General features: G+C 46.3%; 1 protein-coding gene across 6 annotated transcripts in view; it reads left to right on the forward strand.

Annotated features, from left to right (window-relative positions):
* Nucleotides 1-821: 821 nt before the first annotated feature.
* The window catches only part of CCDC50 (coiled-coil domain containing 50), a 51,966-nt gene continuing 26,157 nt past the window's right edge, over nucleotides 822-26,630 (forward strand). For 4 of the 6 annotated variants that reach the window (XM_070753859.1, XM_070753858.1, XM_070753856.1 and 1 more), the window contains exons 1-4: nucleotides 833-972; nucleotides 21,572-21,634; nucleotides 22,970-23,099; nucleotides 25,188-25,278. In XM_070753859.1, coding sequence (XP_070609960.1) covers nucleotides 930-972; nucleotides 21,572-21,634; nucleotides 22,970-23,099; nucleotides 25,188-25,278 — 327 coding nt within the window. In that variant the 5' untranslated portion in view covers nucleotides 833-929. Of the gene's footprint in view, nucleotides 973-21,571; nucleotides 21,635-22,969; nucleotides 23,100-25,187; nucleotides 25,279-26,630 lie in introns of all 6 variants that reach the window. The other 2 variants (XM_070753860.1, XM_070753861.1) reach the window with 1 other exon arrangement.

A 26,630-nucleotide genomic window follows, 5' to 3' on the forward strand; every position in this document is an offset into this window, starting at 1 on the left:
CTGTTGACCTCTCCCGATTCCCATGAGGTCAGTAAGGGCCGTGCATAAGTGCACCAGTGTGCCTTCCGTCCCCTGTTGTTATGTTTCTCTCTTACTAGTATCATGCATATAAATATTATTATATCTCTGTATACTGTACCACCAATATGTTGTTGCAAAACAAACAAACTTATTTGATTTACAATGACTTTTACCTGACATGAACAATTAAAGTCTTTTTTATGAATTTTAGTTATTACTACTAATATTATAAGAAATAAAGGTAAACTGTACAAGTATGTATGATACTGACAGGAAAATCTGCAAATAACTTAGAAATGTATTGTTGTTGTTGTTGTTGTTGTTGTTGTTATTATTATTATTATTATTATTATTATTATTATTTAGATTCGGAGTGGTATAAGTGATAACATGTAAGCTGTGTGTATATTGCTGTTTGTTACATATATTTCTAGATAAACTTACTTTGTTCCAATTAGAAAAAATATGATTATATCTCTGTATACTGTACCACCAATACGTCCTTGCAAAACAAAGAAGTTTTTTTTTGGGGGGGGGGGGGGGGCGGGGGGTGCAAGGTTCAGGTCCTGCTCCCCCCCCCTTCCTGCGCATCCCCCTGGCTCCTTCCGGGGTGGGCTGCCTGGCTCCCATCATCCGCAGCCAGCGGGGAAGGGGGGGGGGAGGAGGAGGAGAGGGAGGGGGGAATCCAACTAGCCTTCCCGGCATGCGCAGGGGAAGGGGCGGGGGCGGGGCTGCGGGTTGGGGCGAGATAGAGGGAAGGGGGCGCGGCCGCTTCACCTGGAGGGGGCGGAGTCAGCGCAGGGCCCCGCCCCCCGGCTTGAGAGGCGGCGGCGGCGGCGGGACTGGCCAGGCGCGTCCCCTCGGCCGGAGGTGGGAGGGGGAGTCGGTGCCGGAGGCGCGCGCGCAACATGGCCGAAATCGACCGCTCTAAGCTGCCGGGCGTCAAGGAAGGTGAGGCGGGGCGGGCGGTGCCGCATGGGCTTTGGGGAAGGAGCGGGCAGTGGGGCCCCCAAGGCCGTGGGGCGCGGAGGGAGGGAGGGAAGGCGGATGCTGGGCCTGCGGGGAGGCCGAGGCCGGCGACGGGAAGGGAGGCGGCTCCCTCAGCCCCGCTACTTGGAGGCGGCGGGAAAGAAGGGAAGGACACACACACACCGAAAGAGGAGGGAGAGCTTCTCCCCCCCCCCACGTCCCTCCCTCCCTCCCTTTGTCTTCCTCTGGCCCTTTGCCTCCTTCCCTCTCTCTCCCTCGGCCTCTCTTTCTCTTTCCCTCTTTCTCCCTCTCACTTTCCTCTCTCTCTCTCTTTTTCTCTTTCTTTCACTTTCTCCCTCTTTTCCTCTCTCTCCCTTTTTCTCCCTCTCTTTCTTTGCCTCTCTGTCTCTTTCTCTCAGTCCCTCTGTTTTTCTCCCCCTCTTTTTTCTATCTTCCTCTGCCTCTCTGTTTGTCTCTCCCCCTCGCTCTCTTTCTCTTTCCCTCTTTCTCTCATTTTTTCCTCTCTCTCTGCCTTCGGTTTGTTTCTCTCTCTTTCTCTCCCTTTTTCACTCTCTCCTTTCTTTCTTTCTTTCTTTCTTTCTTTCTTTCTTTCTTTCTCTCTCTCTCTCTCTTTTGTCTCTTTCCCTCTCTCCCTTTTTCTCCCTCTCTTTCTTTGCCTCTCTGTCTCTTTCTCTCAGTCCCTCTGTTTTTCTCCCCCTCTTTTTTCTATCTTCCTCTGCCTCTCTGTTTGTCTCTCCCCCTCGCTCTCTTTCTCTTTCCCTCTTTCTCTCATTTTTTTTCTCTCTCTCTCTGCCTTCGGTTTGTTTCTCTCTCTTTCTCTCCCTTTTTCACTCTCTCCTTTCTTTCTTTCTTTCTTTCTTTCTCTCTCTCTCTTTTGTCTCTTTCCCTCTCTCCCTTTTTCTCCCTCTCTTTCTTTGCCTCTCTGTCTCTTTCTCTCAGTCCCTCTGTTTTTCTCCCCCTCTTTTTTCTATCTTCCTCTGCCTCTCTGTTTGTCTCTCCCCCTCGCTCTCTTTCTCTTTCCCTCTTTCTCTCATTTTTTTTCTCTCTCTCTGCCTTCGGTTTGTTTCTCTCTCTTTCTCTCCCTTTTTCACTCTCTCCTTTCTTTCTTTCTTTCTTTCTTTCTTTCTTTCTTTCTTTCTTTCTCTCTCTCTCTCTCTCTCTTTTGTCTCTTTCCCTCTCTCCCTTTTTCTCCCTCTCTTTCTTAGAAACATAGAAACATAGAAGTCTGACGGCAGAAAAAGACCTCATGGTCCATCTAGTCTGCCCTTATACTATTTTCTGTATTTTATCTTAGGATGGATATATGTTTATCCCAGGCATGTTTAAATTCAGTGACTGTGGATTTACCCACCACGTCTGCTGGAAGTTTGTTCCAAGGATCTACTACTCTTTCAGAAAAATAATATTTTCTCACGTTGCTTTTGATCTTTCCCCCAACTAACTTCAGATTGTGTCCCCTTGTTCTTGTGTTCACTTTCCTATTAAAAACACTTCCCTCCTGGACCTTATTTAACCCTTTAATATATTTAAATGTTTCGATCATGTCCACCCTTTCCCTTCTGTCCTCCAGACAATACAGATTGAGTTCATTAAGTCTTTCCTGATACGTTTTATGCTTAAGACCTTCCACCATTCTTGTAGCCCGTCTTTGGACCCGTTCAGTTTTGTCAATATCTTTTTGTAGGTGAGGTCTCCAGAACTGAACACAGTATTCCAAATGTGGTCTCACCAGCGCTCTATATAGCGGGATCACAATCTCCCTCTTCCTGCTTGTTATACCTCTAGCTATGCAGCCAAGCATCCTACTTGCTTTCCCTACCGCCTGACTGCACTGTTCACCCATTTTGAGACTGTCAGAAATCACTACCCCTAAATCCTTTTCTTTTGAAGTATTTGCCAACACTGAACTGCCAATACAATACTCAGATTGAGGATTCCTTTTCCCCAAGTGCATTATTTTACATTTGGAAACATTAAACTGCAGTTTCCATTGCTTAGACCATTTATCTAGTAAAGCTAAATCATTTACCATATTACAGACGCCTCCAGGAATATCAACCCTATTGCACACTTTAGAGTCATCGGCAAATAGGCAAACCTTCCCTACCAAACCTTCCCCTATGTCACTCACAAACATATTAAAAAGAATAGGACCCAGAACAGATCCTTGTGGCACACCGCTTGTAACCTGACTCTGCTCAGAATACTCGCCATTAACAATAACTCTCTGATGTCTACGCTTCAGCCAGCTTGAAATCCACTGAACTATCCAGGGATTAAGTCCAATCTTCACTAATTTATCTATCAGCTCTTTATGTGGAACCGTATCAAAGGCTTTGCTGAAGTCCAGGTAGGCAATATCCACGGCACCACCTTCATCCAACACCTTTGTGACATAGTCAAAGAAATCAATGAGATTAGTCTGACATGATTTGCCTTCAGTAAAGCCATGCTGATTTGGGTCCAATAAGTTATTGTTTTTTAGGTGCTGATTTATCCTCTTTTTGAGTAGAGTCTCCATCATTTTAACTACCACTGATGTCAAGCTAACTGGCCTGTAGTTACCAGCTTCTTCTCTACTGTCCTTCTTGTGGATAGGCACAACACTGGCCATTCTCCAATCCTCAGGAACATCTCCTGTTAACAGGGATTGGTTAAACAAATCAGTCAGGGGGGTAGCAATGACAGATCTGAGTTCTTTAAGAACTCTGGGGTGGATGCCATCTGGACCCATTGCCTTATTTATCTTTGCCTCTCTGTCTCTTTCTCTCAGTCCCTCTGTTTTTCTCCCCCTCTTTTTTCTATCTTCCTCTGCCTCTCTGTTTGTCTCTCCCCCTCGCTCTCTTTCTCTTTCCCTCTTTCTCTCATTTTTTTTCTCTCTCTCTCTGCCTTCGGTTTGTTTCTCTCTCTTTCTCTCCCTTTTTTACTCTCTCCTTTCTTTCTTTCTTTCTTTCTTTCTTTCTCTCTCTCTCTCTTTTGTCTCTTTCCCTCTCTCCCTTTTTCTCCCTCTCTTTCTTTGCCTCTCTGTCTCTTTCTCTCAGTCCCTCTGTTTTTCTCCCCCTCTTTCTCTCAGTCCCTCTTTTTCTCTCTCTCTTGTCTCCCCCCCTCTTTCTTCCCCTCTCTCCCCCCCTCTTTTTCTGTCTTCCTCTCCCTCCCTTTGTCTCTCTTTCTCTTCCTCCTCTTTCTCTCTCCTCTCCCTCTTTTTCTCTCTCTCTTTTGTCTCTTTTCCTCCTGCTTCCTCTCTCTTTCCTCTTCCCTTTCCCTCTTTCTCTCTCTTTTTTATGTCTCCTCATTCTCCCTCTCTCTTTCTTTCTTTCCTCCTTTTCTCTTTCCTCTCTTTCTCTCCGCTTGCTGTTGCCTGACTGCTTCCTCCCCCTCCCAGAGGCACAGCCCCCTCCTCAGCACAGCTGGTCCTTGACCACAATTGAGCCCAAAACTTCCCTTCAAAGCCTTTGAGATTCCTTCAGCGAGTTTTGTACCAGTTTTACAACTTTCTTGCCGTCGTTGTTAAGTGAATCACTGCAGATGTTAGGTTGGTAACCCAGTTGTTAAGTGGATCTCGCATCCTGTTGACTTTGCTCATCACAAGGTCCTAAAAGTGGATTGTGTGACACACACACAACAGGACGCTGCAACTGTTGTAAGTACAAGTCAGTTGCCAAGAGTCTAAATTTTGATCTGTGACCATGGCGATGTTGCAACGGTCATAAGTATGAAAAACGGTCATAAGTCAATTTTTTCCAGTACCATTTTAGGTTTGGTGACTAAGTGAAGTGCAGCGTTTTGGTTGGTTGATGTCTCAGATTGGTGGAAGGTCTTAAGCATAAAACTTATCAGGAAAGACCTAATGAACTCCATCTGTAGAGTCTGGAGGACCGAAGGGAAAGGGGGGGACATGATCGAAACATTTAAAGGGTTAAATAAGGTTCAGGAGGGAAGTGTTTTTAATAGGAAAGTGAACACAAGAACAAGGGGACACAATCTGAAGTCAGTTGGGGGAAAGATCAAAAGCAATGGGAGAAAATATTATTTTATAGTAGTAGATGCTTGGAACAAACTTCCAGCAGACATGGTTGGTCAATCCACAGGAACTGAATGTAAACCTGCCAGGGATAAACATAGATCCATCCTAAGATAGTATAAGGGCAGACTAGATGGACCAGGAGGCCTTTTTCTGCCGTCAATCTTCTGTGTCTCTATGCTTCTGTCATGTAATCCCTTTTTCCAGCCTTCTGACAAGCAAAATCAAGGCAGATTCACTGAACGACCGTGTGACTAATTTAAGAACTGCAGCGATTCGTTTAAGAAATGTGGTGAGAAAAATAAAAATGGAGCAAAACTGACTTCAAACTTTATTGCTTTCTACACAAGGCAAAGTGGCTGCGGAGTGAGTGGCCGGCTGTAGAAATCCTCCAAAATACGTCCGTGAATTAATGAACTTCTTAGCTGTGGGCATTTGGCGGCTGGGTTTTGGTTGTGAGTGCGCTTGTGGAATGGCTTTCAAAGAAGGGAAGTGGCTTTGCGAGATCTGCTGGGGACTTTTTCTGTTTTCGTTTTTGAGATTTAGATTTTAGCATTTAGCAAGAGCCTTCATCTGCCACCTCCTAGGGCTTTCACAGCCCCCTCTAAGTGGTGGACAGAACCAGCCTCTTGCCCCCCACAATCCGGGCCCCCATTTGTCCCCCCTTGGAAGGAGGGAAGGCTGAGTCAACCTGGAGCCGGTGGTGAGATTTGAACTGCTGAACAGCAGCTAGCAGTCCGCTGAAGGAGTCTTTAGAAACATAGAAGATTGACGGCAGAAAAAGACCTCCTGGTTCATCTATTATACTATTTCCCGTGTTTTATCTTAGGATGGATCAATGTTTATCCCAGGCATGTTTACATTCAGTGACTGTGGATTCTTCCTTCCTTCTTTCTCTTCCTTCCTTCCTTTTCTTTCTTTCCTTCCTTTCATCCTCCCTTCCTTCCTCATTCCTTCCTTCTCTTTCTTTCCTTCCTTCTTCCTTTCCTTCCTTTCTTCCTCATTCATAGAAACATAGTAGATAGAGGGCAGAAAAAGACCTCCTGGTCCATCTCGTCTGCCCTTATACTATTTCCTGTATTTTATCTGAGGATGGATATATGTTTATCCCAGGTGTGCTTAAATTCAGATACGGTGGATTTACCAACCACGTCTGCTGGAAGTTTGTTCCAAGCATCTACGACTCTTTCCATAAAATAATATTTTCCCATGTTGCTTCTAATCTTTCCCCCAACTAACCTCAGACTGTGTCCCCTTGTTCTTGGGTTCACTTTCCTATTAAAAACACTTCCCTCCTGGACCTTATTTCACCCTTTAACATATTTAAATATTTTGATCATGTCCCCCCTTTCCCTTCTGTCCTCCTATGGGATTTGTTGGAGATCTAGAAAACGGGGTCCATTTCTGTCTCCCTGACCTCCTTTGGCCTCCAGAGTAAGGCTCTTTATCCTTGTGTAGTTTTAATCCTCCCTCTGTACAGCTGGCATCAAACACACACAGACACACACCGACCCCAAATCCCTGCACACCTGCCTTGCAAACAAACCCCACCCCACCCTTCTTCCAAGATGCTCTTTCCAAGGAAGACAATTGTGTTAGCCTCGGGTATCAAAAAAAGAAAAACCATTACAAAACCAACCCACCAAACCAGGTGAAGGTTGGAGCAACTTTTCTGACTCACAACTTTTATCAAAAAGATGGTGCAAGCTTTTGTTCGTTGCATTTCCTTCCTTTGATGTGTGTAGATGAGTTAAGCTGATAGCAGATGGAAATTTGTGCTGCATAAGACGGTGTGGGTTACGGTCTATATCCACGGTGGTTACTAAAATCATGCTGATTATTTGCTATATATGTGTGTGTGTGTGTATGTATGTATGTATGTATATACATTTTCAAATTAATTTCAAATTAATGTTCAAATTCAGCATAAACATGTGCCCCGGCCTGAAGAAAACGAGTGGAACCTCGTCAAAACATCACTGGGAGTGGGAGGCACTGTTCTCCAGTGGTTCTCCTCCTACCTCTCCGGTCAGTCACAGTCGGTGTTAGTGGGGGGTCAGAGGTTGACCTCGAGGTCTCTCCCTTGTGGGGTACCTCAGGGGTCGGTCGTCTCCCCCCTGCTATTTAACATCTACATGAAACCGCTGGGCGAGATCATCCAAGGACATGGTGATGATACCCACTTGTACATCTCCACCCCATGTCCAGTCAACGAAGCAGTGTAAGTGATGTGCCGGTGCCTGGAGGCTGTTGGGGCCGGGATGGGTGTCAACAAACTCAAACTCAACCCTGATAAGACGGAGTGGCTGTGGGTCTTGCCTGCCAAGGACAATTCCATCTGTCCATCCATTACCCTGGGGGGGAATTATTGACCCCCTCAGAGAGGGTCCGCAACTTGGGCGTCCTCCTCGATCCACAGCTCACATTAGAGAAACATCTTTCAGCTGTGGCGAGGGGGGTGTTTGCCCAGGTTCGTCTGGTGCACCAGTTGCGGCCCTATCTGGACAGGGACTCACTGCTCACAGTCACTCATGCCCTCATCACCTCGAGGTTCGACTACTGTAAAGCTCTCTACATGGGGCTACCTTTGAAGAGTGTTTGGAAACTTCAGATCGTGCAGAATGAAGCTGCGAGAGCAATTATGGGCTTCCCTAAATATGCCCATATCACTCCAACACTCCGCAGTCTGCATTGGTTGCCGATCAGTTTCCGGTCACAATTCAAAGTGTTGGTTATGACCTATAAAGCCTTTCATGGCACTGGACCAGAATATTTCCGGGACTGCCTCCTGCCGCACGAATCCCAGCAACCAGTTCGGTCCCACAGAGTTGACCTTCTCCGGGTCCCGTTGACTAAACAATGCCATCTGGCGGGACCCAGGGGAAGAGCCTTCTCTGTGGTGGCTCCAACCCTCTGGAACCAGCTCCCCCCTGAGATTAGGATTGCCCCCACCCTCCTCGCCTTTCGTAAGCTCCTTAAAACCCACCTCTGCCGTCAGGCATGGGGGAACTGAAACATCTCCCCCTTGCCCATGTTGTTCTGGTGTTAGATTGATTGTGTGCTTGTTTTTTAATATTCTGGGGTTGTTTTTTATGAATTTTTTAGCTTAAATTGTAATTGGATTGGTGGGTATTGGATTTGTTATTATGTATTGTTTTTACCTTGTTATGAGCCGCCCCGAGTTTGCGGAGAGGGGCGGCATATAAATCCAATAAATCTAATCTAATCTATAGCAGTTCGTTGACCATCCAAAGTTGGTTGTCACCCAGGTCATCCAAGACATGCTAGGTGTTGAGGTTCTTGGACATCTGGACACGAATGACTTACAAAATTCATGACTTTTGGCTGACCAGCCAAAATTAGACCCATTGTAATATACAAAAGATGGACATATCTCGCTATGATATGAGTCTATGGAGAGGGGCAGCATACAAATCTAATAGATAGATAGATAGATAGATAGATAGATAGATAGATAGATAGATAGATAGATAGATAGATAGGATGAAGGCACACCTTTGCGATGAATCCCCACTGCTGCTGTGCAGAATCTGGCCCCCTGTGCTGTACCCTACGAAACTAGACTTACAATCCTGGGTCTGGAAAGCCTAAGTATTGCCCACAAGATCCTATGCTGCAACATCCTGCCTGTCAAAGACTACTTCAGCTTCAACCGCAACAACACAAGAGCACGCAACAGATTCAAACTTAATATCAACTGCTTCAAACTTGACTGTAAAAAATACGGCTTTAGTAATAGAGTTGTTGAAGCGTGGAACTCATTACCGGACTCCGTGGTGTCAACCCCCAACATTTTCCCCTTAGACTGTCCAAGATTGACCTCACCCGGTTCCTTAGAGGTCAGTAAGGGGTGAGCATAAGTGCACTAGTGTGCCTCCCGTCCACTGTCCAATTGTCCCTCCTATATCTTATATATCTTCTCTTCCATTCATATATCTTTTTCTCTATTCTTCATTGATGTATTCTATTCTCATATCTTTTCTTCTATCCTTTCCCTGATATTTACTACTACATGTTTTTATTCTCTTTAACTTTCAATTTATATTGGACAAAATGAATGAATGAATGAATGAATAAATAAATAAATAAATAAATAAATAAAGGCCTGTTCATCTTTAAGCAGCCCCTGGAGATAGGTAGTGTCTGAGTGGCCAGGGTACCTTGCAATTAGTGGCAAAATATGTTTTTTCCTAATGTCTGTATAGCACATCCTAGATCTGAAGGAATGAAATCTTCTCATTGAATACTTGAAAGTTATAGCCTGTGGTTTAAGTGTTCCCTTTATTTTTTTGAGCAGTGTATAAACACACACACACATACACACACGGGTCAGTATACCGGTTTTTCCTGGTTGCTGAAGGTCATTCTGGATTTGCAAAGCAAAATCCCTCTTCGCTTTGCAAACTGAATTTGCACCATATTGTAGATCACGGAGAAGCCTGAAGCGAGCGGACTTTATATATTTATGTTGGGAACGTGAGCGAGCGGAAGGGACGGTTTATAGTGCTGCTGGGTGGACATGTAATTTAAAAAAAACCCTTCCGTAGAGAAGTTTGGATACAAATCTGCAGTGAAATCTATTTACCTTCTGCACCGACTTGGAAGTGTCTTGTCACACATGTTTTTTCACTCTGCACATGGGCAGAGGGTTAATAAAAACGGCAACATCCCGGTGGGTGGAGCCTCGTTGCCGCCACTACAGGTTGTCTAAGCCAGTGTTTCCCAACCTTGGCAACTTGAAGATATTTGGACTTCAACTCCCAGAATTCCCCAGCCAGCGAATGGCCAAGGTTGGGAAACACTGGTCTAAACGACACCAGTGCGCCCAAACTGGTCGCATTCCACTCCAATACAAATACACCGATTAAGAGGATTTTTTAAAATGCATGGTTTTTAACTGTGGGTTTTAAATTGTTTTGTTGGAGGTTTTAATACTACACTGTGTATTTTATTTTTGGGGTTGTGTGCTGCCCAGAGTTGGGCGGCAGACAAATTGAATAAATAAATAAAAATAAAATTAAATTTAAAAGGCCAATATATAGCAGAGAGCAGAGGTCTTTCTTTTGGGGACTGATGGACGAAGAATTGGAAAAGAGACGTGGAACTTTGTATTCCTTGCCTTTTGTAAACATCTTAAAACGTCAAGCATGGGGGAATTGAGACATCTTCCCCAGACCTATATAATTTATGTATGGCATGTTTGTGTGTATGTTTCATTTTTAAATAAGGGGTTTTAGATATTTTTAAATATATTAGATTTGTCATTGTACATTGTTTTTATTATTGCTGTGAGCCATCCCAAGTCTGCGGAGAGGGGCGGCATACAAATCTAATAAATAATAATAAATAATAATAATTTGTCTAGGAAAACGGCAGGGAGGTTAATTTATGATCACTAGAAGTGTTTGGCAACCCTGATAGCGGAGGAAGGTTTGGTGAAGATGGTGGTGACTAAATTGACTTATTTGAGGAGAGAAAAGACAATTTCTGTGTTGGTTGCTGGCTGTAAATATCTGGTGGATTGTTTGCATAGAACAGAAAAAAAATAAATTTGTGGTTTATGGTTTTGGTGCCAAAAACAGTTTTTTAGGAAGCTGAGGGTTCTGTTATAACTTTACAGGAAGAGATAAATTTCTAATTTATTAGTGATAATTATTAGTGATATTTATTATTATTTTTAAATAATTTTTATTGGATATCAATATTAAAAATACATTTGGAACATTGATTAGACTTATACACACATAACATAACATAAATACATATAAACAGTGATAGTGATATTTATTAATTGTGGTATATATTGAATTATATTAATTGTATTTATAACTGCCGTAAAGCCATTTACAGCATTTATTTATATCCCACTTTCTTTTAGTTTTCTTTCTTTTTTTCCCAACCTTACTTTTTATTAGTTTATATTTGCTTTTATCTTCATTTTAAAAACCTTCTAATAACAGTATTTTTTAGAGAAAAAAATACCCCAGGGAAAACCTGCCAAAGTAAACATTTCGTAAACTCTTTGTGTGTTATGTACACAAGCGGCAGGCTGGATCTTTAGCAAACCTTTCGCCCATTTTGCCCAAATAGGTGGTGCCAACTGCGTTCTAAGAGAAACAGATTTATTCATTTATTCATTCATTCATGCGATTTATAATCGCAATACTTTTGACTGGACCCTCGCCTGGATGCACAACTACAGACACCAGATTCGCTCTAGACTAGAGACAGCAGCCTTATTGTGTGGAGATAACAATTTGTGAAGTGGAACATGAACATATGCAGCAAAGCAAAAGTGCAAAGTTTTGTGGGCCCTCCAGGAAACCCTGAAGTTTTATTTTTAAAATAAATGCAAATGTTCGCACCACGCACGGCTCCTTGAAGGCTGGTTTCGAAACTCTTGGGCTCTGCTGATGAAGCTGATTCCCAGGAGCTGCAGAATTGCAGGCCTCAAAAAACGGCACCGCGTAATAACAGTAATTAAGAGCACAAATGAGGCTCCTTAGGAAGAGAATCTCTGGCGCTCAAGGGCCGAACTGCCAGGATCCTGGGCTGATTCCTTGCAGACGTCTCATGGCCCAGCTAGGTAACACCATCAGTGATTCAAGGGCGTGCAGTTTGCAGAGGAGGAGGCCTGTTGGGTCTCTGAAGTGGGTTGATTTCTCGCAGACATCTCATGACCCAGCTAGGCAACATCACCAGTCCTGTCCCATCCCTGCTTTTAATTCCTTCCTGTTATTACTGTGAGCTGCCCAGGGTCCATAGGAATTGGGCAGCAGGTAGACTTTACTAAAGAAATGCAGAAAATAAATAGAAGAGAGAAGGGTTTACGCAGAGGAGGAAGGAGAAGGAAGATTATGGGGTCCTTGGTGAGGTCTAAGCTGGCTTGACCTCCTGCAGACGTTTTATGACCCAAACTAGGCAACATTATCAGTGCTAGAAGGAGGGAGGGTTTTTTGGAGAGGAGGAGAAGGAGGACAGAGGTCAGTTGTCTTCTTGCAGATGTTTCATGGCCTCAAAAGTTGAGGCTGTGTGTTATTAAGACATTTTACTAAAAAGTGTTGTAGGTCAATGTTTCCCTTCGTCTTCTCCCTTTCATCCCCCCCCCCCCCCCATAAATTCCCTTCATTCTCTCTCCGGTTTCTGCATTTGATATTGGCCGTCCAGTCTCCTCTTGAAAGTCCCAAGTGTTAGAGCGTCCACAACCTCTGCAGGCAACTTCTATTCCACTGCTTGACCACTCTCACCGTCAGAAAGTTCCTTCTTATTTCCAGGTTGAATCTCTCCTGGGTCAGTTTCTTTCTTTCTTTCTTTCTTTCTTTCTTTCTTTCTTTCTTTCTTTCTTTCTTTCTTCCTTTCTTTCTCTCTTTCTCTCTCTCTCTCTCTTTCCTTCTTTCCTTCCTTATTTATTTATTTATTTATTTGAGTTGAAAGGGATCTTGCAGGTCATCAAGCCCAACCCCCTGCTTAAGCAGAAAATCCTACAGCATCCCAGCCAAATGACCATCCAGTCTCCTCTTGAAAATGTCCAGAGTTGGGGAGTTCTATCTGTTGTTCCTCCTCTGGCCTTCAGGTGCCTTGGAAAACAGCCTGACCCCCTTCCTCCTCTCTGGGGCAGCCCCTCAAATATTGGAAGGCTGCTCTCCTGTCTCCCCTGGTCCTTCTCTTTGCTAGACTATCTGTGCCCAAGTCTTGCAACCACTTTCGTATGTCTACGGACAGGGGCGGCATACAAATTTAATAAATAATAATAAAATAATAATAATGTTATATGTTGACTTCTATAGCCTGATACATTGCCCGGTATATCTTATGTCAATTTTGTTTAAATAAGTGTAATTCACTTGTTACTTGGTTATATTAAAGCGAAAGAGAAACAAATCTATTTGTGGATAACCCAGGTAAAGTACAGTAGTCCCTCGCTATACCGCGCTTCACCTACTGCGGCTTCACTTCATCGCGGGTTTCTGAGGAAGTCGATCGGCAGATTTAAACAGCCCGCGGAACTCGATCGGCAGGTTTTTCAAAAAAAAAAATAAATCTAAAATTGTAAATACTGTATTTAAATACTGTATCTAAAATAAATACTGTGTGGGAAGGGTTTACAAACACTTAAAACAATGAAAACTTACCAAACAATTACAATATAAATACTTAAATAAGTACTATCAGTCGATAAATTCCCCATCGCGGATTTCACCTATCGCGGCCGGGTCTGGAACGTAACACCAGCGATAGGTGAGGGACTACTGTATTTCTTAAATCTTTATCGCTGTTCAACAACTGGTATGTATTACTCTATTCAGATTGTTTTTGTTCATTTATAGTATAACACAGTAGGTCTCAATTTGTTTCGGTCCATACGGCAACGTAAGCGCTTAATAGTTCTCTATATTGTGTTGGCTTGAGTTTTATTGTTTGGGAATTTTATTTTGGGCTGAGCCGATTGTGTCCCCTTGTCCCAAGCTTTGTAAAATTCAGATTCATCCTTGTCTTGAAGTTGCAACGACACTTTGGTCATTTCCGCTCAGTCAAATACTTTGTTAATGAGGTTTAAGTTTGGTGGAGTTGCATCTACTTTCCATAACTGGGAGGGGCACTTTTGCATGGGGGAACAATCGTCTCCTTGTCTGCTCTGGGCAGCCTTTACCCATAGATGTCACACACCCAGGGGGGGCTTCTGGGACTTTGGATCCGGGGTGGGCGAGGCCCCCCACTAGCCCTGGGGGCTCAGCCAGCGTGGGAAGGAGGAAATGGGGGGGAGGGGAAGCTATTTATTTATTTATTTGGCTTCTAGGCTGCCCAACCCCTTAGGACTCAATACAATACAATACAATACAATAGAAAAGAAGTCAATAGTAAAATTCAACACACTGAAATTATAAAACCATAAAATCCCATTATAAAAACTTACGCATCAATCAATCGACCTAACACACATAACCTTTCCAATCAAGATGGCAGCATTCATGCCCCCCCCACACCAGGCCTGGTCTTCAAAAACTTGTAGGGTGGGAGCAGTACGGACAACCAGGGGGAGTTGGTTCCATAGAACCGGGGCAGCCACAGAGAAGGCCCTCCCCTCCCCTGCCAACCTGCATTGCTTAGTCAATTGAAACGGATGTCCATGTGCCTCCTCTATGTTGGTGGAGGCAGGCAGGGGTCCCTTGGTCCCATTTGTTGGGGGTCCAGGGAAAGGGAGGGTCTTGCCTTCTCTTTCTGCTCAAGATCCCCATGGACAATTGGCCCACTGTGTGACACAGAATGCTGGACTCCATGGCCTTTGGCCCCATTCAGCATGGCCCTTCCTTCCTTCCTTCCTTCCTTCCTTCCCTCCCTCCTTCCCTCCTTCCTTCCTTCCTTCCTTCCTTCCCAAGTGCCGCCTCTATGTTGGTGGAGGCAGGCAGGGTTCCCTGGGGTCCCATTTGTTGGGGGTCTGGGGAAAGGGGGGTCTTGCCTCCTCTTTCTGCTCAAGATGCCCCTGGACAATTGGGGGGCCACTGGGGGCCACAGAATGCTGGACTCGATGGGCTTTGGCCCCATTCAGCAGGGCTCCTCTTATGTTCTTATGTCAAGGAGACCTGGAGGAGGCCACCTCTGGGAGCTCCTATTGGTCTCTGGGAGGTGTGGGGTAGGAGATGGGCCCTGAGCCATGTGGGGCTTTATAGGGGATAACCAACACCTTGAATTGTGTCTGGAGACTCATAGGAAGCCCGTGCAGCTCGTGGAGCACAGGTGTTACATGGGGGTATCGAGGTATAACCATAACAGCTCTCGTGGTTGCATTCTGGACTGTTTGCAGTTTCTGAACACTCTTCAAGGGGAGCCCCATGTAGAGTGCATTGCAGTAATCAAGACAGGGGGTGATGAGGGCCTGAGCGACCGTGCGGAGAACCTCCTGGTCCAGGTAGGGCCGCAACTGGTGCACTGGGTGAACCTGGGCAAAGGTCCCCCTGGCCGCAGCCGAGAGGTGGAGCCCTACATCAACCGCTTGCATGTCCATGTACATGAATTGGTATGAGTGACTGGTATGTGTCTGCGGAGAGGGGCGGCATACAAATCCAATTAATAATAATAATAATAATAATAATAATAATAATAATAATAATAATGTGTGTTGTTGAATTGGTTTTTAAGTTTTAATTGGGATTTTAGAATTTGCTTGTTTTTTCCTCCCTTGACTTCTTTTTATTGTCTATTGTTATTGTAATGTTATATTGTTGTGAGTCGCCCCGAGTCCTTTGGGATTGGGCTGCATAGACTTCAAATTGATTGAATGAATGAATGAATGAATGAATGAATGAATGAATGAATGAATGAATGAATGAATGAATGAATGGTGGTGGTCAAGGTTCAGCTGTGGGTCCAGGAGGACACCCAAGTTGCGGACCTTATCTGAGGGGTTAAAGCACCCCCCCCCTCCCAGGACAATGGACAGACCTATGGAGTGGTCCTTCGGAGGAAATGGCTGAGGATTGATTGGCAGGTGGGGCTGGAAGAGATGGGTGTAGTATGGACTCCAAGCACGCTGGGAGGGGATTATTATTATTATTATTATTATTATTATTATTATTATTATTATTATTAATTAGATTTGTATGCCGTCCCTCTCTGTAGACTCGGGGCGGCTCACAACACAATAAAACAGTTCATGACAAATCTAATAATTTACAATTTAAAATATTTTTTAAAACCCATTATTAAGCAGACAAACATTCCATGTATAAACTGTATAGGCCCGGGGGAGATGTCTCAGTTCCCCCATGCCTGACGACAAAGGTGGGTTTTAAGGAGTTTACGAAAGGCAAGGAGGGTGGGGGCAGTTCTAATCTCTGGGGGGAGTTGGTTCCAGAGAGTCGGGGCCGCCACAGAGGAGGTTCTTCCCCTGGGGCCCACCAACCGACATTGTTTGGTTGACGGGACCCGGAGAAGGCCCACTCTGTGGGACCTAATTGGTCGCTGGGATTCGTGTGGCAGGAGGTGGTCCCGGAGATATTCTGGTCTGATGCCATGAAGGGCTTTATAGGTCATAACCAACACTTGAATTGTGACTGGAAACTGATCGGCAACCAATGCCGACTGCGGAGTGTTGGTGCAACATGGGCATGCCTTAGGAAGCCCATGACTGCTCTCGCAGCTGCATTCTGCACGATCTGAAGTTTCCGAACACTCTTCAAAGGTAGCAGGGGGCCTCTTGTGAGAGCTCCAGGACACGAGGCTGCTTGGTGGCCCCTCCTGCGTTTAGAGGAAGAGCGCAGGCCCTGGGGAAGCAGCTGCTGTGGGGAAGCCCCATAGCCAGTCTCAGTTCTTCAATTCTTGACCCACAGAAATAGTTTCCTCTGCTGCAGAAGCAACGGACGGAAATTCATCCAGGAGAGAAGCAAACCTAGAACTAAGGAGGAATTTCCCAGCAGTGAGAACCATTAGCCAGTGGAACAGCTGGCCACCAGAACTTGTGAAGGCTCCATCACTGGAGACCTTTAATAGCAACAGCATTTAGACTTCTATACTGCTTCCCCGTGCCCCTCTAAGCGGTGGACAGACTCAGCCTCTTGCCCCCAACCATCTGGGTCCTCATTTGACCCCCCTCGGAAGGATGGGAGGCTGAGTCAACCTGGAGCCGGTGGTGGGATTTGAACTGCTGAACTACAGCTAGCAGTTAGCTGAAGGAGCCTGCAGGGCTGCCCTCTAACCACTGCTCCATCCCAGTGGTGGACAGGCCTTTGTCTGCAATGGGGCAGGGTCTCTGGTCTGAGCAGGGGGTTGGCGTAGAACAGGGGTCCCCAACCACCGGGCCGTGGACCAGTACCGGGCCGCGGGGCATGTTGCACCGGTCCGTGGAGTCAGCAGCTGCCGGCCCTCATGCCGCCACCCCTCCCTCCAGCGCTTAGCTTCCGCTGGGCAAGAGGGCTTGGGAGGCAGGTTCTGCCGGCCACAGGACGATGGCGGGAAAGAGGGGCGGGGAGGACCAGCACCCCCATGCTTAATCCCGCCCCCAACCACGCCCCTTTCCACCACCACTGGGCCATAGAAAAATTGTCTTGCTGAAACTGGTCCCTGGTGGAAAAAACGTTGGGGACCACTGGCGTAGAAGACCCCCAAGCTCTGTTTGTTCTGACACGAGCAAACATTTGCTCTGCAGGCAAACAAGCGGAATCATAGTCAGGGAAGGTCACAGCTTCACTCTGCTTGGACAAACAGACTGGCTAAAGCTTGTGAGCTTAGTACAAGACCACTTCACAATCCCTTGGTGAACCATACCTGGAATACGGCATTCAGTTTTGGTCACCACAATTTTAAAAAGATGTGGAGACTCCAGAAGGAGTGCGGAGAAGAGCCACAAAGAGGATTTAGGGGGTCTGGAGGCTCAAACATATGAAGAACAGTTGCAGGAACTGGGCCTGGCTAGTTTGATGAAAAGAAGGACCAGGGGAGACACAAGAGCAGCCTTCCAGTATCTCAGGGGTAGCAACAAAGAAGAGGGAGTCAAGCTATGGGAGGGAGGGAGGACCAGGGGAGACAGGAGAACAGCCTTCTCAGGGGTTCCCACAAAAAAGAGGGAGTGAAGCTATTCTCCAAAGCACCTGATGTTACAACAAGAAGCAATGGGTGGAAACTAAACAAGGAGAGAAGCAACTTAGAACTAAGGAGACATTTCCTGACTGTGAGGACAGTTAATCAGTGGAACAGCTTGCCACAAGAAGCTCTCAGGAAGGCTGGAGGTGCCGTAGCTTTGCGTGCCCTCAGATATGACTCTGCGTGCCCCAAATGTTGGAGACTTCCCCAGGATCTCCCGGGAGGCCTTCTCCAGATTCCTCCTCCTGCCGCTTCCTTCCCTTACGTTCCCTCTGGGCCAGCCCAGGTTTGCCACGCCCGGCCAAAGGTCACCGGCTCACCTGCCTGCCCGCCTCCTGCTTCCGGGACTGGCAACGGTCCTTATTCACTTTTTCCCCAGTGCTGTTTTGGTCTTTGCCTGGTCGTTAAAGAAAGCGGATATAATTTCAAGGCCCCACTTGTAGATTTTTTGGGGGTTCTTCTCAAAACTCTCTTGCATTGGGGGGGGGGGTTGGACTAGATGACCTACAAGGTCCCTTCCAACTCTAGATAGGTAGGTGGATGGATGGATGGGAGTGAAGCTCTCCTCCAAAGCCCCTGAGGGCAGGACAAGAAGCAATGGGTGGAAACTAATCAAGGAGAGAAGCAACTTAGAACTAAGGAGAAAACTCCTGATAGAACAATTAGAAGAGAAGAGAACTTGAAGGGACCTTGGAGGCTTTCTAGGCCAACCCCCCCTGCTCAACCTGTACCATTTCAGACAAGCCATTGTCCAGTCTCTTTTTAAAAACCTCCAGGGTTGGAGCGCCCACCATTAACCGGTGGAACGGCTTGCCACCAGAAGTTGTGACTGCTTCATACCTGGAGATTTTAAAGAAGAGATTGGCTAGCCATTTGTAGCCATCTCCTGCTCAGGAAGGAAGGAAGGAAGGAAGGAAGGAAGGAAGGAAGGAAGGAAGGAAGGAAGGAGGGAGAGAAAGAAAGAAAGAAAGAAAGGAAACTCCCTGGGTTGCTTTTAGGGGTTCCTAAACCAGGGGGATTTTGGTGGTGGTGGAATTCAGCCTTGAGATTTAACCAGGCTCTTTTGGGGGGGGGCCTGATGGAATTGGGCTGGTGGGGAGGAATGTGCAGAGTAGTTTTTCTGATTGAGCTGCTGCGTGGGGGCTGGGAGACACCGACCCCCCCTCCCCCACCACCCCTGGCTCCGGGAAGAAAGAGAAGCTGCCTCTTATGCAAGAAAGGCCCCCATCCCCAGCCAAAGAGGGTGGGGGGTAGGGGGGGCTATCTCCAGGGCAACCAAGGGCCCACTCCCACTTTTGGAGAAAGGTCAATCCAGCTCTTTGTAAATGGGGTCACAGCTGTTGGATTCATTCTTGGCTGACTTGGGGCTGGCTGGGGCGGTTTTGGCTCAAAGGTTCTGGAGGCGTCTTCTAAGGGGGGGGGCAGCTGGCAGGCTCCTTCCCCTGCTTGGCTGCCCCCCCCCCAAACAGCTGAGAACCCAGAGCTTTATTGGCTTTATTTATTTTTCATTTATTTATTTATGATTAGAGGGACCTTGTAGGTCATCTAGTGCATCCCCCTGCTGTGGCCCTCTGGGGCTCTAGCTAAGGGCAGGAGGACATTTAAGGAAGGCTATTGTGCAGGGTCTTCACAGGTCAGCTGCAACTTTTTGGCCTCTTCTATTCATTTATTTTTAGAATATTTTTCATTAAGTATAAATATTGAAAAACATTAAGATCATTGAAATACAAACGTATAGACAATGCAAAACAACACACTACAAATAGCATACCACAACCTTTATAGAATGGAATGGAATAAAGAATAGAATATAACAGAATTGAATTATTTTTATTGGCCAAGTGTGATTGGATACACAAGGGATTTGTCTTGGTGCGTAAACTCTTTGTACATAAAAAAGTCCAACTCAAAGTATTCCTCAAAGTTGTTCCAATTTATTGCCAGAGCCATCCTGGCACCTACACTGGGAAGCCTGAGCCCCCCCACCCAGTTGAAAGTTCACATCCCCACCCACAACCTTGTCACGTTTTCCACTCAGGTTGTGCCAACATGGCCAGTCCTCCTTCCACTTCCGCCCAGGTGGGTGGGCACAGGATGACCTTGAACCCCTTGAAAGAATGCCTTCCAGAGATAGTGGGGCAAGCCGTTGATTCATCGCCAACTTCTGCACCGGCTTGCGTTGCTTCCTGCCTGGCCTTGGGAGTCCGAATGCTGGCAGTGAGGGACAAAAGTCCACTTTTATTTGTGTAGCTTCTCCCTGAACTGGAGGGATTCTTGGCTGCCTGTGGAGAAGGGAGCCCCTGGGACCTCTGCAGATGGGACCCCTTGCACTATCTCCTCCGTGGGGCCTTTGGGGGTGCAAGGTTTGCACACTGCCACATGGCCCCAGCACTGAAATCTACTCACCTGGTTCAGAATCCCATTCACCCTCTGCGCATGGCACAGAAAGTCTTTGCGCAGCTTGGAAAGAAGAAAAGATACCGACAGAGAAGAGGGTGATTGAAAAGATATTTACCTTAGAAATTCAGAACCGTGAAGAAAAAGAATTTTGGAAACATAACATAGAAGATTGACAGCAGGAAAAGACCTCCTGGTCCATCTCGTCTGCCCTTATACTATTTCCTGTATTTTATCTTAGGATGGATTTATGTTTATCCCAGGCATGTTTACATTCAGTTCCGGTGGATTGACCAACCACGTCTGCTGGAAGTTTGTTCCAAGGATCTACTCCTCTTTCAGTAAAATAATATTTTCTCCCGTTGCTTCTGATCTTTCCCCCAACTGACCTCAGATTGTGTCCCCTTGTTCTTGGGTTCACTTTCCTATTAAAAACACTTCCCTCCTGAACCTTATTTAACCCTTTATCCTATTTAAATGTTTCGATCACGTCCACCCTTTTCCTTCTGTCCTCCAGACTCTACAGATGGAGTCCATGAAGTCTTTCCTGATACGTTTTATGCTTAAGACCTTCCACCATTCTTGTAGTCTGTCTTTGGACCCCTTCAATTTGATCCATCTCTTTTTGTGGGTGAGGTCTCCAGAACTGAACACAGTGTTATTCCAAATGGGGTCTCACCAGCGCTCTATACAGAGGGATCCCAATCTCCCTCTTCCTGCTTGTTAGACCTATAGCTATGCAGCCAAGCATCCTACTCGCTTTCCCTACCACCTGACCCCACTTTATACTTTCTGGGAAAGACTATAATTGGCTTGAAAGGAAAAGAAAACAGAGTGATATACACACGTAAAGAATGTAAACAGAAGGTACAGAATTGTAGACTGTAGAGATGTTTATGGAGAGAGGGAGAAAGAAGAGGATCTCAATGTCCAGGCGGGTGATTGGAGCTTTGTGCTGCAGCTGCTAGTGGTTCTCCGAACTGGGCTGAACTGGTATCAGTTGTGTCTGTTGTGGTATCCTTTGGCCTCAGGGTTGTATTTGTATTTGCGGACGGCATTCGACGGCTTATAAATCTAATAAGTAAGTAAGTAAGGGAAGAAAGGAAGGAAAGAGAGAAAGAAGGGAAGGAAGAAAGAAAGAAACAAGGAAGGAAGGAAGGAAAGGAAGGAAGGAAAGAGAAAGGGAAGGAAGGAAAGAAAGAAAAAAGGAAAGAAAGAAAGAGGGAGGGGGGAGGTAAGGAAAGAAGGAAAGAAAGAAAAAAGAAAGAAAGAGAAAGAAAGAAACAAGGAGGGAAGGAAGGAAAGAAAGAAAAAAGAAAAGAAAGAAAGGGAGGGAGGTAAGGAAAGAGGGAAAAATAGAAAAAGGAAAAAAGAGAAAGAAAGAAAGAAAGAAAAAGAGAAAATGCATTTGGAGAGAGAATTTTTTTCGTGGGTTTCAGGCGCCTGGTCAGCGTGCAAGGCCTTTGGTGGGGGGAGATTTTGCCCCCCCCTCCTGCTGCAGGAACCAGATGTGGAATTAACCCCTTCCCTGCTTTTTCTGCCTAGTGTGCCGAGATTTTGCCGTGCGGGAGGACCACACCTTGGCCCACAGCCTGCAGGAACAGGAAAGTAAGCGATGACACCTAAGCACACACACACCCTCCGTTCACACATGCCTGTTCTCCCCTTGTGTCCGGTTCTGCTGCCCGGTTGGGTTCTGATCGGATTTTCCACCCTTTCTCTCTCTCCCCTGGGATTCACCCGAAGCAGCTGCAAAAGGAACTGGAACCATCCGTGAAAGAGATTTTCCTTCAATTGGGAGTTCTTGAAAGAGGGGCCACGTGCGGAGAATCAGGGGCGGGAATGTTCTGACCCATCACTTGGCAACTCTTCACGGTTACGACAGGCCTCCCCGGGGATTCTTTAAACCGACTTCTTGGGTTCCAAGGGCGACAAAAACACACACACCCTTGGCAACTGGCACATTTGTATGGCTTTGTTTGCAGTGTCCCATGGTCACGTGATCACATTTAGGGAGGGTTTCGTGTGTTTTTTTGGGGGGGGGGCAAAAATCTGGAATTTGCTTCTGGTTTTGAAGAGCAGGGAGAGGAAGTGGGGTTTTCTTCCCGACGTTTCATGACCCAACTAGAGAACACCATCAGTGCTAGAAGGGAGGAAGAAGAGGAGGAGAAGGAGGAGAGGAGAGAAGGAGGAGGTGGAAGTGGGGAAAGAGGAGGAGGAGGAGAGAAGGAGGTGGAGGAATAGAAGGGGGGGAGGAGGAGGAGGAAAAGGAAGAAAGGAGGAGGTGGAAGTAGAGGGAGAGGAGGAGAGAAGGAGGTGGAAGATAAGAAGGAGGAAAAGGAGAGGGGAGAAGGAGGAAGTGGAGAAGGAAGAAGAGAGGAGAAGGAGAAGGAGGAAAAGGAATAAGAGATGAAGAGGTGGAAGTGGAGGAAGAGGAAAAGGAGAGGAGAGAAGGAGGAAGAGGAGGTGGAGGAGGAAGAGATGAGGAGGTGGAAGTGGAGGAAGAGGAAAATGAGAGGAGAGAAGGAGGAAGTGGAGAAGGAAGAGGAGAGGAGAAGAGAAGGAGGGAAGAAGGAGGAAGAGGAGAGGAGGTGGGGAAGGAGAAGGAGGAGGAAGAGGAGAGGAGGTGGAGAAGGAGAAGGAGGAAAAGGAATAAGAGATGAAGAGGTGGAAGTGAAGGAAGAGGAAAATGAGAGGAGAGAAGGAGGAAGTAGAGAAGGAAGAGGAGAAGAGATGGAGGGAAGAAGGAGGAAGAGGAGGGGAGGGGATGAGGAGGGGGGGCTGTGGGGTCCTTGGTGCTCTATGAACCTGGTGGTTTTTCTTCCTGACCTTTCATGACCCAGCTGGGCAACGTCATCAGTGCTAGAAGGGAGGAAGAGGAGGGGTGGCATTTTGGGTGCTGTTCCCTCGGATGAGAATCGCCTGCTTTCTCCCCCCTCCCAGTCGAACACCACTTGGCCACCAACATCCAGCGAAACCGCCTGGTCAAACATGACCTGCAAATGGCCAAACAGCTGCAGGAGGAGGAAGACCGGAAGGCCAGGGGCCGCCTCCAGTCCCAGCACAAGGACCTGTGAGTGGTGGGGGAGGGGCCATGGGGGACTCGTTCTGGGCACTGAGCAATGGGGGGGGGGGCTGGATGTGGCCATGAAAGATCCCCCTCCAGCCAGGTGGCCAGATTTTCAGCAGAAATGGGGCCTTGTGTGTCCTCTCTGACTCCAGTCGAGGCTGTCAGTGGAGAAGCTCTTTTAGCAAGAGCACTAAGACTTATATCCCGCTTCCTCGGGCTTTCACAGCCCCCTCCTCTTGCCCCCAACACACTGGGTCCCCATTTGACCCGCCTGGGAAGGACGGAAGGCTGAGTCAACCTGGAGCCGGTGGTGGGATTTGAACTGCTGAACTACAGCTGATAGTTAACGGGACAAGCCTGCAGGGATGCACTCTAACCACTGCACCACCACAGCTTCCTTCCTTCCTTCTTTCCTTCTTTCCTTCTTTCCTTCCTTCCTTCCTTCCTTCTTTCCTTCCTTCCATCTTTTCTTCCTTCCTTCCTTCCTTCTTTCCTTCCTTTCTTCCTTCTTTCCTTCCTTCCATCTTTTCTTCCTTCCTTCCTTTCTTTCTTCCTTCTTTCCTTCCTTCCTTCTTTCCTTCTTTCCTTCCATCTTTTCTTCCTTCCTTCAGTCTTTCCTTCTTTCCTTCCTTCCTTCCTTCCTCCTTCCCCGCTTTCTCCTCCTCCTCCTCCCTTCTATCCCTGATCATGTCCCCTAGTTGGGTCCTGAAAGCTCTGCAGGCAAAACCACCAAGCTCCGAGACCACCAAGGACCCCACGGTCTTCCTCCTCCTCCTCCTCCTCCACTTCCTCCTCTTCCCACCCCTCTCCCCCTTTCTTTCTCCTCCTCCTGCCCCACAATTCCTCCTCCTCCTCTTCCTCCTCCATGGTTGGGTGGGGAATTCTGGGAGTTGCAGAAGACCACCAACCTTTAAAAGTAGCAAGATTTACGCGCTCCTGTCTCCCGCGATCCTTGTATGAGCCGGGGTGGCTCAGTGGTTTGAGCGCAGCACTGTGGGCTCCTTCAGCTAACTGCTAGCTGTAGTTCAGCGGTTCAAATCTCACCACTGGCTCCAGGTGGACTCAGCCTTCATCCTTCCCAGGTGGGTCAAAGGAGGACCCAGATTGTGGGGGGCAAGACGCTGAGTCTGTCAACCGCTTAGAGGGGGCTGGAAAAGCACTAGGAAGTGGTAGATAAGTCTAAGTGCTATAGAAAGAAAGAGAGAGAGAGAAAGAAAGAAAGTAAGTAAGAAAGTAAGAAAAGTTAAGAAAGAAGGAAAGAAAGAAAGAGGAAAGAAAGAAAGAAAGAAAAGAAAGAGAGAGAGAAAGAAAGAAAGTAAGAAAGGGAAGAAAGTAAGAAAAGAAAGAAAGAAGGAAAGAAAGAAAGAAAGAGAGAGAAAGAAAGTAAGAAAAGAAAGAAAGAGAGAGAGAGAGAAAGAAAGAAAAGAAAGAGAGAGAGAGAAAGTAAGTAAGAAAAGGAAGAAAGTAAGAAAAGGAAGAAAGAAGGAAAGAAAGAGAGAGAAAGAAAGAAAGTAAGAAAAGAAAGAAAGAGAGAGAAAGAAAGAAAGTAAGAAAAGAAAGAAAGAGAGAGAAAGAAAAGAAAGAGAGAGAGAGAAATTAAGTAAGAAAAGGAAGAAAGTAAGAAAGAAGGAAAGAAAGAAAGAGAGAGAAAGAAAGAAAGTAAAAAAAGAAAGAAAGTAAGAAAAGAAAGAAAGAGAGAAAGAAAGAAAAGAGAGAGAGAAAAAGAAAGAAAGAAAGTAAGAAAAGGAAGAAAGAAGGAAAGAAAGAGAGAGAAAGAAAGAAAAGAAAGAGAGAGAGAGAGAGAAAGTAAGAAAAGGAAGAAAGTAAGAAAAGGAAGAAAAGAAAGAGAGAGAGAGAGAAAGTAAGGAAAGAGAGGGAGAGAGAGAAAGTAAGGAAAGAAAGAAAGAAAGGAAAGAAAGAAAGAAAGGAAAGAAAGAAAGAAAGAAAAGTCTAAATGCTATTGCTGTTGCACGTGAGCCGTCTCTCGAAGGCCTGGCTGGAGGGTCTTCTGAGCCCTCGTCTCCCGTCCTCCCTCCCTCTGCCTCCCACCCACCCCAACTCCCCACCACCCTCCTCTGGCCCCGTCTGCAGAGAACGGCAAGACTGTGAGATCGCCCAGGAAATCCAAGTCAAGCTGGTCATCGAGGCCGAAGAGCTCCGGCGGCAGGAAGAGGGGGACGAGGTAAAAGCAGGGGGGGGGATTCGGAGGACCCCCTGTCTGGGAACCTGATTACCAGGCATCATAAAATTACAGCACAACGGAGTAAATAAAGTGATCGTTTTGTTGTAAACTCTCCAGAATCCTTGAGGGGTGGGGGTGGGCAGCATATAAACAACACCAACACTAATGATGATGATGATGATGATGATGATGATGATGATGATGATGATGATAATAATAATAATAATAATAATAATAATAATAATAATAATATAATCTGTGCCACAGCATTATAATAATGCTGTGGCACAGATGATCCACTGGAACTTGTGCCAGAACTACCATCTACCAGTGGCAAAAGGTGCAAAAAAGGGCAACAAGAACGAATCAAGGAAATGGAGCCCCCCCCCCTTATGAAACCAGGTTGCAACACCTTGGTCTCTTCAGCCTTGAAAGACAGAGTTGAAGGGGGGACTTGATCGAAGGGAATAAAATCCTGCATGGGATAGAAAAGGTGGATAGAGAAAAACTCTTTTCTCCATCCCACAATACCAGGATGAGGGGGCCCTCCCTAAAGCTCATAGGTAAGAAAGTGGGGACAAATCAAGGGAGATATTTCTTCTTCACTCAGAGGGTCCTTGGTTGATGGGATTCCCTTCCAGAAGAGGTCGTGACAGCTGTCAGCCTGGAGAGCTTCAAGGCAGGATGAGACAGATTCGGGGATGCCGAGTGTATCATAGGTGGTGATTGAAACGGATGTCCAAGTGCTACCTCTATGTTGGTGGACGCAGGCAGGGTTCCCTTGGGTCCCATTTGTTGGGGGTCCAGGGAAAGGGAGGGTTTTGCCTTCTCTTTCTGCTCAAGATCCCCATGGACAATTGGGGGGCCACTGTGGGACACAGAATGCTGGACTCGATGGGCTTTGGCCCCATTCAGCAGTCTCCTCTTAGGTTCTTAAGTTCTTAAGTACTGGTGGGATCACAAGCCCCAAAAAATGGTGGAAAATGAGCAAGCAAAACTACTGTGGGACTTCCGACTTCCGACTGACCGAATTCTGAAGCATAACACACCAGACATTGTGATCGTGGAGAAAAAGAAAGTATGGATCATCGACACCGACTGGTGATGAAATACGAAATCCAGCATAGTGATCTCGTTTGCTGTGTTGTATTGTTGAATTAGTAATGATAATAATAATAATAATAATAATAATAATAATAATAATAATAATAATGGGGCCTGGTAGGGTCCTCTTGGTGTACATATCAACAGAACAACAACAACAGTCGGAAGGGGCCTTAGAGGTCTTCTAGTCCAGCCCCCTGCTTGTGCAGGAAATCCCCCCCAGGAAGAAAAAAATGTTTGTTTGTTTG

The sequence above is a fragment of the Erythrolamprus reginae genome, chromosome 5, assembly GCF_031021105.1.
Source record: "Erythrolamprus reginae isolate rEryReg1 chromosome 5, rEryReg1.hap1, whole genome shotgun sequence".
NCBI lineage: Eukaryota > Metazoa > Chordata > Lepidosauria > Squamata > Dipsadidae > Erythrolamprus > Erythrolamprus reginae.